Genomic DNA, 12,319 nt, shown 5'->3' with positions numbered 1-12,319 from the left:
CATCCCTACACATGTCTAAGCTCTGTTCAAATGGGACTGCCTGGAGTTCTCTGGACAAACCTGATTCTTTTTCACCCTCTTTTCTTTCTTTCTTTTTTTTTGCGGGGGACTGAACCTAGGGCTGATTTAACCACTGAGCCACATCCTCAGCCCTTTTTTGAGACAGGGTCTCGCTAAATTGCTGAGGGCCTCGCTAGGTTGCTGAGACTGCCCTCAAACTTGCAATCCTCCTGCTTCGGCCTCCCTAGGTGCTGGAATTATAGGTGTGTGCCACACACCTGGCCCCTCTTCTGTTTTCATTCCGTCACTACAGTGTCAGACACATAACATTCAACAATGTTTGCTGGATGGCTCCTTGATGAAATGCTGCTCATGTTAAATGATTCACCTGAACACTACTTTCTTCATGAAGACTTCCTTTATGCCCTCTTCCACACGTCTCTCGACCTCCTTTTCTAGTCCTTACGTCAATCTGAAACCTGCCGCTGTGCATTATGGTCATTCGTGAATGTTTCATTCCTCTGAGGCTTCAAGTGAGCAGAATGTTTTTCTTTGCTTTTGTATCTGTTGTTGTTTCTTAATATAATGCCCAGTACATGGTAGATATTTAATAAACGTTTGTTGACTTTAACCTCTATAATTCTAATTCTGTAATCCCACTTTCTACTTCTTTCCTTGTTAAATTTTTTTCCCATTTACATAGTAATATTTATCAGATTCCACATATTCAATGCCTGGGTACATAAGACCCTGAAAGTCAAAGAAAATGTCAAACTGGAAGCCAGGTACAGTGACACAGGCCTGTAATTCCAGTGATTTGGAAGGCTGAGGCAGGAGTATCACAAGTTGGAAGCCAGCCTCAGCAACTTATGATGCCCTAAGCAACTTTGAACCTGTCTCAAAATTTAAAAAAACAAAACAAAATGAAACTCAGTGGTAAAGCACCAGGTTCAATTCCCAGTAATCCCCACCCCCCAAAATAGGTAATATCAAACTGCTCCTTACTCTTATGTTAAGTATCAAAAGTACATGGTCAGGGATTATAAAATAATAATAAATGAAGATTATAGAAACAATAAAAATGTCTGATCCACTACAAATGCTTTTCAGAGCATGTTCAGTCCATAAACTAATACACATAGAGGAGCAGGAGCCAACACCTGAAACATCTTGGTAAAAGCAAAAGGCATCAGGACCACCCTCATCATCAGGAAAGTGGGCAGAAAGGGGGATACAATCACCCCAAGTGCCTAGTATTTTACAAGCATTCATTAAGGGTGATGTGTACTTTTCAGTTCAGATCCCCAGGAGAAAAATCTTGAGCTCCTTGAAAAATGAAAAAGTCTTTAAGGGTTGCTGGGGTGGAATAGGATGGGGTGGGGAGGCCAGTGCTAAAATCTGTCCCAAGGACTCTGCCAGGTCTTATCTGTATTCAGTTGGGAAGGGAGTCCTGTGAATCACAGCAGGATTTTGTGTAGACTGGCAGACAGGAGAGGCAAGCTCAATCAACTCTGAGAACTGAGAGAAAAAAGGAATTTTCAAAGGATCTACTGGGAACAGAACTGCAAACCAGGGACCTCCCTGGTTTCTCTTTGTCCCACTCTCCTTCATGCCCGCCCTCCAAAGACTGCCCCACTAGTTATCGGGTTAGATAAAAACTGGTTAGATGTTCCTTCTCATTTTCAAATTGACCACGCTAAACTCAAATCTCAAAGGTCCCTCTTCCCTCTTCCCACACAACCCAAAGGATTTGTAGTCTAGGAAACCAAAGAATTGTTTCATCAATAAATCAATTTATTTAAAAGAATATGTTACAATTAATTACACTAAGTGACATTACCAAACAATTTTAGAGTGGTTAGCTCTAGAACAAGGAATGAAAGAAACACTGTTAGCCATTATGTGTCTTGTGTATTTTCTCTTCACATTTCTTAAATCACAAATAAAAAATACAAGATACTGCAGTGAAAATACAATTAGAGTTTCTCTCAAATAAATTAAAAGTGTGCATGGCCTGGGAAAAACCAAAGCCCAGCTCACCAGCTTAAAATGGGCATAAAATAAAATTGGTGTCCAAGTTTAGCAGTTGGCCAAGTGCCCCCCACCCCATGTCACTCCCCTGTTTGGTTCTGTTCCTCCCCACAGCCCTAAGCTCCCACACACCCTGGATTATTGCTGAGGAGTGAGTTGCTGCTGTCTTGCTATGAAAGAGGACTCGCATAATATGCTCAGGTTTAGGGGAAAAGGAAGACAGCAGTTAAAACTAGAAGATGGAGGGCTACAGAAGCACTCCCCTGCCTGTGTTCTCCTCACCTCCTTCTCTGAGTGCTCAATCACATCAACCCCCATCAAAGGAAGCCAGTGTGATCCAGTGAGGCTGGTGAAGGAGCAGTAGTGTTCTCAGGTCTACTGCTGAGCCAGTCCAGCCAGACAGCGTGATGTAGAGGGAGGGAGAGCACAGTGGTCCTCCACGTCTGGAGACTTCAGGTCAGCTAGCATACAGTTCCCTTCAAGAAAACTGCCTCTAAGGAGCTAGGCCTACAAGTTGGCAAATTCTGAGATGAGAGAGAAAGTGTCACCTCCTGTCAGTGCCCTATTTTGCTGTTCTAAGCACTGGGTTTGGAGCTTCAAAAGGGGATAACCCAAAGCTACTGGCCTGGGTAACTAAAGAACTAAATGGGCCAGGCATGAGGATGTTGGAATATTTAGCTAATTCCTCCCTGAGAGCTCTGTCCAGGCTTAGGAGCTGCCCTGAGCACACACTTATCTGTACCTGTGCTGAGCTTAGGCCTAGGGCAAGGAGAGGGCAGAAAAATGGAGAATAGAATAAAAATATAAAGAGCAGAAACTCAAAGCATGGCCCAAGGGAACTTTTCTACAGGGACAGGTTTCTCAAGGCCTACAATTTCTGCTGTTCCATAAAAAGCTCTGAGTTTTTGCTCCAGAGGAGCAACCCAGTATGGAGGGAAACCAGGAAGATCCTGTGGTTCTGCTGGGATGAAGCTGGGGGAGGGGGAATCCCATTTCCCAGAGACAAATTGCGAAAAAAGACTGGGTAGACACCTCCCTGGGCAGAAGCCAGGGCTAAGAGAAATAGCAGGGATTAGAGAAAGGAAGTGCAGGGGAAGGGGAAAGTAGAGTCACACCTAACACTGCTTCATGCAAAGAAGGGCTCAATCCTATGGACCTCCACAGCCACAGTGACCTCTGCCTCCATCACTGAAGGCCTGATGTGTGTGAAAGACAAAGTGCCATCCAAAGGCCTCCCTCCTTCCCACCTGCTTGCTGCAGCTGGGTGCTTTGTTTTTAGACAGCCCTAAGTATAGGCCAACAGATTTTGCCAACAGGCTAACTATCTATGAGGCCCTCCACCCAACCTCCACAGAACCAAGTGAATGCTAGTCAGAAAGGGAACACGGCACTATCTGCCCACTCTGAGGGACCTCCAAATCCCTGTCTCAATGGGAGGTCAGCATTCAGGCTGACAGACTCTCTGTTTGTTCATTCCTTTCCCACTATGAGGAAGTAGGGGTGCATTGCTGCTATTTTTACAGTTTAAACAAAGCTGGTGTCAAAAGCCTCTTCAGCATCTTGAAATGCAAATAAACATATCTTCTTTTAGGGTCTGTTGGCTCATTATTAAATTCATTTAAGCCAAAAGGAATCAATTCTGTATTAAAGCCTTCAGATCACTGAGTACCCTCTGCAACTTAAAACATTCAGCATTCTTATGTTTTGTACCCTGATTCCACCTGGGTTTGGAGAAGGGTAGGAAGACATGATATCCTGTATACATCCACACCTCCCTGGGGCAAGTGGCTGCCAGGATAACAGGGTGAGAGGGAAGGAAAAGTGACCTCACAATGATCAGTAAAAACAAGTTACAAAAGAGAAACTTCAAATCGCCCCACACTGCTCAGTGGAGCTGACTACAACCAATTCTGACTACTTCCCTGGCAGACAAAGTAGAGGATGTCATCCTGTGGAGGTTTTTATTTGGAAGGTAAAGAAGAGGGGGAAACGAAGAAAGCTCAAAGATGTGTTTCAGTTGCATCTGAGCCTGACTTAGTGTTTCTTACTCAACAGTATAGAGCTCAGGATAGAGTATAGAGCTGAGACTGTTACCCTGCTTATCAGCCCTGGCTTCCGATCCTGGGATCTAGCTCTTAGGTCTCAAAAGGTCTAACTGCAAAATCAGATGAGGAACCTAGAGGGACAAAAAGGTTTTCCTTCCAAGGTGGAAGTAAAAGCTACCATAATACCATGCCTTCCTGGGTTCTTAGCTGGCTTAGAGAGGCCATGGTATTGGCACAGACCACAGACCCATTCCAGCTTTCCCTTAAGGCCTTGAAGATATTATCAGATCCCCAACACTGCTGCTTAAGGAAGTTACAAAGAATGTAACAGTTATGGGTCATTTTCGGAAGGAATGGAGCAGGTAAAACCTTTGTACATGTGGCATCACTTCCTTCCTTTTCCCTCTGTAAGTCCAACCTTCATGCCTAAGGTATCTGCTTCACCTCTGGTCACTGATACCCTCCCTGCTGCAGAGAAGGTTGGACTTCAGGTTCCTGTGGCATCAACTTCCTGAGTCCATGCTCAACTCTGCTCTGTGCTAGTTAAGGGAAGCATATGAATTGCCCTAGGGAAGCAGAAAAGAGATGCAGAATGGGCTTGAAAGCCATGAATGGGAGAGACATGGACCAGGAAAACTGCCCTGGAATGAAGAGATCACACCAAGTTTTTAGACTCTCCCTGCAGATCTGCAGCCTTGCTATCGTAGAGAACACACCTCTTTCTCCTCCCCAGCACCTTCTTAGAAGATGAAGACACTATGCTCCTTGCTCCTCAGACTCTATGGCAACCCATGAGCCAGAAACTGTACTCGATACAAAAAAGGGGGGGAAAAAACCCAAGCAGGTTGTAAACTTTTCGAGTCCTTCATGAGGAGAGGTATTTTCCCTGTAATTTTTTTTTTTTTTCCTTTTTAAAGTTTGTTTCAAAATAAAGAGAGCAAGAGAGAGGTCATGAATTCTAGTGAAAGGTGTGTAAAAACACAAGCTAAAAAAGGTACTGCCATCAATATGAAATTTTAAAAGAAATATATATATGTATATACGTGCAGCTAATTTGTGTATATATAATTTTTTTACATACATACATATATATGTCTGAACAGTGCAAATGGATGAAGTTCATAGTTCCAGTTTTAAAAATATAGTACAAGGAGAGTCTGTTGATATGAGGCCCAGGTGAAAGGATAAAGATACCTTTGGCGAGTTGGTTGGGCTTATTTCTTTTCCTGTCTTAACTCAGTGGATTTCTGGTACTGACCAATCTACTATTGTTCTCTACCAGCTCAATTCCAGATACATGAAATTCAGAGGGAGTTATTAATAACATTTAGTTTAGGGCTTTTGAATATAATGACTTTTTTCCTTTTTCTCTTCTTTTGTGTTAATGGTTACTCTGTCTGACATGGGAGACGAAAAGGATAAGAGGAAGGGGACGAGAAGGGAAGGGGTTAAGGGAAGGCTAGGTGGCTACATCCCTCTGCTGTGACCTTGCCATCTGGAAAATGTTCTGAAAGGAAAAAGAGAAAAGAGTTATTGGGGAAGCTACATCTCCTCCAATCTTGAGACAATCTTCAACAGAAACTAAAATGATATATGACTGGATGACTCCATCTGCTTGGCCTCTTCCCCTAATACATCTTCCTATCTAGAATCACAGACTTTTAGAACCAGAAATATTAATCATCTGGCTCAATTTTCCTGTTTTACAGAAGAGAAAACTCAGATCTAAGAAGATTACTCAAAATTATAGAAAAAAGAACTAGGAGAAAACCTAGATATGAGTCCCAGAATCCAACGTTCATTTTGCTATATGAAGAATATAAACTTTCAGGTTCTGATTTAACCTCCTGATTGTGTTTTTCTTTGAGAACAGTAGCTAATTTTTAGGTTTGTTTTTGTATTTTTTTTTTTTTTTTTTTTCTTTTTGGTGGTGGTGGTGGGGATCGAACCCATACCCTTACATATGTAAGGCAAGTGCTCTACCACTGAGCTGAATCTCCAGTCCCTACTATTTATATTTAAATTCTGCTATAGTACTGACACCTACAGACAGCAGTAGCAAAAACTTTCCCCCTGCATACACATTCTTTGTTCATGTAGAAAGACTCTATCATGACTCATCCAGTCAGTGAAATCTGAGGACAGCTGCCCTTCTGGGTCAGGAACAACATGGAGGGTGATTCAATTAAAAACAAAACGAAACAAAACGAAACAAAACAGGAAGAAGAGAGTCCATGAAGTCATGAGAGATGGAAGAGCCTGTAGCCAACATCCACCCTCTAGACAAGAGAAGAAGGAGGGCTTTTTTGCACAGCCCATTCACCATCCAGAAGCCAGCCTTGCTGGAAGAACGTTCTGGCTCACATGAGATAACCAGTCTCTAACTAATATTCCTAGAAAGACAGAAATGGAGGTGAGGGTCCTGCATATTTGCCCATGGGCCTATAAATTTTAAATAAACAAACAAAAAAAAAGAAGTTAATTCAAGGATTTTTTAGAATTACCTCTTTTCTCCACTTGAGCTCGCAGAACACCCTCTCGAAGCATTCATGCATGTAATTGAACTAGGGGAAAAAAAAACCAGCAATACTTACTACTTCTCAGAGCCAATCACCCCATCTTCCAAACCCACTCAGTCTAGAGAAAACCCTGACAATACCACAAACCCCCAGGCCTGGTCATCTTCTGTTCTCCAGCTCCTCCTAGTGGTAACTCTGTGAGTCAAGTGGGATGTGAAACTGCTGATTCTGATGGGGCCTAAAGGAAATATGGGCTGAACCTGGAGCTCTAGAATTCAAAAAGATTTTCATCTCAAGAAAACTCTATGTCTTTCTGTCTGTCTCTCTCTTCATTTATATATTTACCTTGAAGGAAACTTAAAGCCCAGCCTACTTTCCCTGAGTATGCTTCCCCATCTCCCACTCACATATGGTGTGAAGATTTTAACCCATCGGGGCTTCTTCTCTGCTCGTGCATATTCAAAACAGAATGCCATGCCTTCTTCATCTGTATCCCATCGCTGCATCTCATCCCATTCAAACGCTATTACCTGGTTCTGGACAATCAAGAACAAGAGAGTAAGGCCTACAGTTTGAGTTTAAGAATGCTGGGAGCTGAGGTTAGGCGGGGGGCAGGGGGTCTGAGCTAGGTAGCAGAAGAGAAATAAATGGAGATGGCTGCAGCATTTGGAGGATCAGTGACAAAAGAATAAAGTCAGTGCAGAGGTAGCCAATGAAGTTAAGGAACAGTGTGGATCCAGTGCCTATTTATTTACCCCAATCAAAACACCATTTGGATTTCATTTTCCTCACAAAGAGGAACTAAAACATAGCAAGCGAGTGAATCCATCTGCAGTGCTCCAAGCCCCAGTTCATGCTAAACTCACTTCTGGCTGTCCTTCTTCAGTGCAGGCATGCAGCTTAAAGTGCGTGATGCTGATGGCTGTGATAACGTGCCCCTTCCTCCTGGAGTCACAGGCACAGTGGGGGAAAATAATTTCATTGTAGCCCTCACAAGTTCTTAGCATGTTGAGGTACTAGGCAAAAAGGAACGGGAATCAGTATTATTATGAAACTGAAGCACAGAGAAGAGCTGCTGAGAAAAGCAAGAGAAGGAACAAATCTCACCCAACAACCCAAAGACCTGCCCTCTCGTCTTATATTTCTCCCTCATTCGGGAAAGGACTCCACCACAATCCTTTACTCACTCCCAGCTTCTGCCTCCATACTTCCAATTCTTTTCTCTCTACTTAAAGACATGTAAGTAAAAGACAGAAAGAGACACTGTCATCAAGACCCCCAAAGCTAGAAAGTACTTCACAACACCATTTAGCCTGGTTCTCTATTTTCCTAAGGGATGGGAATCTAATCTGACCCCCCTATTTCCTAACAGGTTACTTAGGCAAGTTACTTGAACTCAGGCAAATTAATCCCAGGAACCTCAGTTTCCTCTTCTAAAATGTGGGAAATAGTAATAGCACCTATAATATTATCGTGAGTATTAAATATAAAGTATTTAGCATAGTACTTAGTAGATAACTTAAAAACTTTTAAAGCTCCATTATTAGGCAGAGGGTTCAACCATTTTTTCTCTCAAGAAAACCCTATAAATTAATATATTTGGAAATTTTATTTGTGGTGCTGGGGACTTAATCCAGGGCCTCATGCGTGCTGGGCAAGCACTCTATCACCAAGCCACATCCCTTGTCCTGAAAATTACTTTTAAAAACTCCAGAAGGGATGGAAGTGTAGCTCAGTGGTAGAGCACTTCCCCAGTATGTCTGAGGCTCTGGGTTCAATCCCTAGCACGGAAAACAAAGAAAAAACACTCCAGGGGAAATTAAGCCTGTGATTAAAATAGATCAAACATGAATGGCAGAAAGCTGAAGGTTACTGAAGATAGAAATGGGTGCATAAGTACTATTTATTAAACATAAATCCAAAATCAGGAAACACGAACTTTTGCCAGGTATGGTGGTGCGTACCTGTAATCCTGGCTACTAGAGAGGTGAAAGTAGTAATAGCTTACTATACTACTGTATTTGAAAAATTTTTACAATAAAATGTTAATGGGAAAGTGAGTTCTCTGCAACTAGGCCCTTCAGCATCCAATCCAAGTCATGACCTCCTCAGAGTCATCCGAAATCCTGACATGCTTTAATAAGCAGCATTTCTACTCAATAATATTAACATTTCTGCAAATGCCAGTGGAGATCATGGAGCCTTAGCTCCATTCATCATTAAATTCATTTGGAAAATAAGAGACCCCAGAATAGCCAAAGCAAGAAAAATGAAGCAGGAGGTATCACAATACCAGATCTTAAATTATACTACAGAGCTACAGTAACAAAAACCATATGGTATTAGCACAAAAACAGACAAGACCAATGGAACAGAATAGAAGACACAGAGACATACTAGACAAAGGTGCCATAAACATACAATGAAGAAAAGATAGCTCCTTCAACAAATGGTGCTGGGAAAAAGGAAATCCATATGTTTCAAAATGAAATCAAACCCCTATCTCTCATCCTGCACAAAACTCGACTCAAAGTGGATCAAGGACCTAGAAATTAGATCAGAGACCCTGCACCTAATAGAAGAAAATGTAGGCCCAAATCTACATCATGTCAGCTTAGGAACCGACTTCCTTATCAAGATTCCTAAAATGCAAGAGGTAAAATCAAGAATCAACAAATGGGATGGTATCAAACTAAAAGCTTCTTCATAGCAAAAGAAACAATCAAGAATGTGAAGAGAGAGCCTACAGAATGGAAGAAATCTTGGCACCGCACCTGAGATAGAGCATTAATCTTCAGGATATATAAGAACTCAAAAAAACTTAACACCAAAAAAAAAAAAAAAAAAAAAAAATCAATAAATGGGCAAAGGAACTGAACAGGCACTTCACAAAAAGAAGAAATACAGTCAGTCAACAAATATAAAAAGTGTTCAACATTTCTAGCAATTAGAGAAAAGGAAATTAAACTACACTGAGATTTCATCTCACTCAAGCCAGAATGGCAATTACTGAGAATACAAGTAACAATAAATGTTGGTGAGGATGTGGGGGAAAGGTACACTCATACATTGCTGTGGGACTGCAAATTAGTGTAACCACTCGGATAAGCAGTATGGAGATTCCTCAGAAAACTTGGAATGAAACCACCATTTGATCCAGTTATCCCACTCCTTGGTATATATCCAAAGGACTTAAAATCAGCATACTATAGTGACTCTGCCACATCAATGTTTATAGCAGCTCAATTCACAATAGCTAAACTATGGAACCAGCCTAGGTGTCCTTTGACAGATGAAAATATGGTATAAAGAAAATATGGTATATATACACAATGGAATATTACTCAGCCATAAAGAGAAATGAAATCATGGCATTTGCCAATAAAATGAATGGAACTGGAGACTATCATGCTAAGCGAAATAAGTTGATCTCAAAAAACCAGAGGCTAAATGTTTCTTCTGATATGTCAATGCTAACTCACCATAAGGGAGGAGGGTAGGAAAAAAAATAAAAGTACTTTGAATTAAACAAAAGGGAATGAAGAAAAGGGAGGGAGAATGGGAACAGAAAAGATAGTAGAATGAATTGGACTTTACTTTCCTATGTTCATCAATGAATACACGACCAATGTAATTCCACATCATGTACAACCAGAAGAATAGGAAGTTGTATTCCATGTATGTATAATATTTCAAAATACACTCTACTGTCATGTATAACTAAAAAAAACAAAAACAAAACGAAAAGATTAGCTCTGCTCACATCCTTAGAACAAAAAACAAACAAAAAAAGGGTGAGTGGATTTACATAGACATGTTTGTCGAGATCTTTTCTATGAGAGGCTACTACTGTATGTGTGTGTGTGTGTGTGTGTGTGTGTGTGTGTGTGTGTGTGTGTGTGTGTTGGGGGGAGGTACCAGGGATTGAATTCAGGAGCACTCAGTCATGTGCCACATCCCCAGCCCTATTTTGTATTTTATTTAGAGACAGAGTCTCACTGAGTTGCTTAGAGCTGTTGCTGAGACTGGCTTTGAACTCCTGATCCTCCTGCCTCAGCCTCCTGAGTCGCTAGGATTACAGGCATGTGCCACTGTGCCCAGCTACCACTACTGTTTTGACAAACATTTCTGTTATATTCTTAACTGGGAATTGTACTATACAAGTTTTTCAGAAAGAAAGATGCAAGCAAGGGCTGGGGAGATAGCTCAGTTGGTGGAGTGCTTGCCTTGCAAGCATAAGGCCCTGAATTCAATCTCCAGCACCGCAAAAAAAAAAAAAAAAAAAAAGAAAGATGCAAGCAAAGGGGATTAGGAAAAGAGATCAGAAAAAAATGTGGAGCCCTGCATATCTTGAATACCTTTGTGACTTTAAAAAAGTTATTCTACCAGGGGGGCTTCCCCTCTGTCTCTGGAAATAAAGGACAGTGTTACTGCCCTCTCTGCTCTGATACAGGAGGACACAAACATCGGAGCCTGACAGATAGGGACTCAAATTCCTATTTTTTTTTTTTTTTTTCTTTTTTTCATTCTGGTAATCAGACACAGTACATGCTAGGCCAAGCACTCGACCACTGAGCTACACAGTCCCAGCCTCTAGTTCTTCTGACAAGCTACATGATCTTGGGAAAAAATCTTAATCTCTCAGACCCCACTTCTCTGTAAAGTGGGGATAACACTTTCAAGATTGTTACAAAGAGGAAAAGAGAATGTTTATTAAGGGCTTAGCACAGTAAGTACCAGCACAAAATACATGTGCCTCTGCCTCCCTTCTGAATCCAAAGGCTGCTCTGTCCCTCCACATTCAAGTATGTAGTTCTTGAAAGCAAAAGACCTTTGGGAGGGGCTGGGGATATAGCTCAGTCATAGAGTGCTTGCCTTGCATGTGTGAGGCACTGGGTTGGATTCTCAGCACCACATATAAATAAGTGAATAAAATAAAGGCATGCTGCCCATCTTCAACTACAAAAAAAAAAATTATTTTAAATTAAAAAAAAAAAAAAGAAACATTTAAACATAAATCCAAAATTCAGGAAAGATGAATTTTTGCCAAGTGGTACATGCCTATAATCCGGGCTACTAGCTACTAGGATGGCTAAGGCAGGAAGATTAAGTTTAAGGTTGGGTTGGGCAACTCAAGTCAACCCTGTCTCAAAATAAAAAATAAAAAGAGCTGGGGATTATGGATCAGTGGTAGAGTACCCCTGGGTTTAATTCCTAGTCTTTGTCTTTGTCTCTCTCTCTCTCTCTCTCACACACATACACACACAGATTTTTGCTTTCAGACACATTTATAACACATTTAAAACACAAAATTATCTTGTCAATTCTTCTTTCACTGTTAAGTATTGAATAGTTAAATATTTACATACCATTTAGTGGCCCATTTAGGCCAGAGAAGAAGAAAGGGACATTTTATAAATGTTTGATATTCAGCAAGACAGGTAAATACAGAAATAGTCAGTTATTAATACAGAGACTCAGTATTTTAATAGAACACTTTCAGGGAATGAGTCAAGGTCCATTCTGAACTCTCTGTGCTCCTCAACCTGCCAAGGGTCAAACTAGGTCTAAAATTGAAACAAAGGCTTGAGAGAACTCTTGGAAACCAACTTTCCCAGAGGCTTTGGGTTAATAATGTGAGGTAGGGTTAAAATCTGCATTTTAAGGGACTTTCAAAGTGATTTCCATAGAAATGGGCTGGGGATCACACTTTGAGAAACACTG

At 41.2% G+C, this 12,319-nt stretch overlaps 1 protein-coding gene across 1 annotated transcript in view; it reads right to left on the bottom strand.

Annotated features, from left to right (window-relative positions):
* Positions 1-4,903: 4,903 nt before the first annotated feature.
* The window catches only part of SNX27 (sorting nexin 27), a 68,514-nt gene continuing 61,098 nt past the window's right edge, over positions 4,904-12,319 (bottom strand). The window contains exons 9-12 of the mRNA XM_079155327.1: positions 7,462-7,611; positions 7,003-7,131; positions 6,581-6,640; positions 4,904-5,583 (exon numbers count right to left, since the gene is read on the bottom strand). Of these exons, the coding sequence (XP_079011453.1) occupies positions 5,536-5,583; positions 6,581-6,640; positions 7,003-7,131; positions 7,462-7,611 (387 nt within the window). The 3' untranslated portion in view covers positions 4,904-5,535. The remainder of the gene's footprint in view (positions 5,584-6,580; positions 6,641-7,002; positions 7,132-7,461; positions 7,612-12,319) is intronic.

The sequence above is a fragment of the Sciurus vulgaris genome, assembly GCF_902686455.1.
Source record: "Sciurus vulgaris genome assembly, chromosome: 1".
NCBI classification, from domain to species: Eukaryota; Metazoa; Chordata; class Mammalia; order Rodentia; family Sciuridae; genus Sciurus; species Sciurus vulgaris.
The sequence above is the reverse complement of the archived record's forward strand: the minus strand, read 5'-3'. Positions and strand labels throughout refer to the sequence as shown.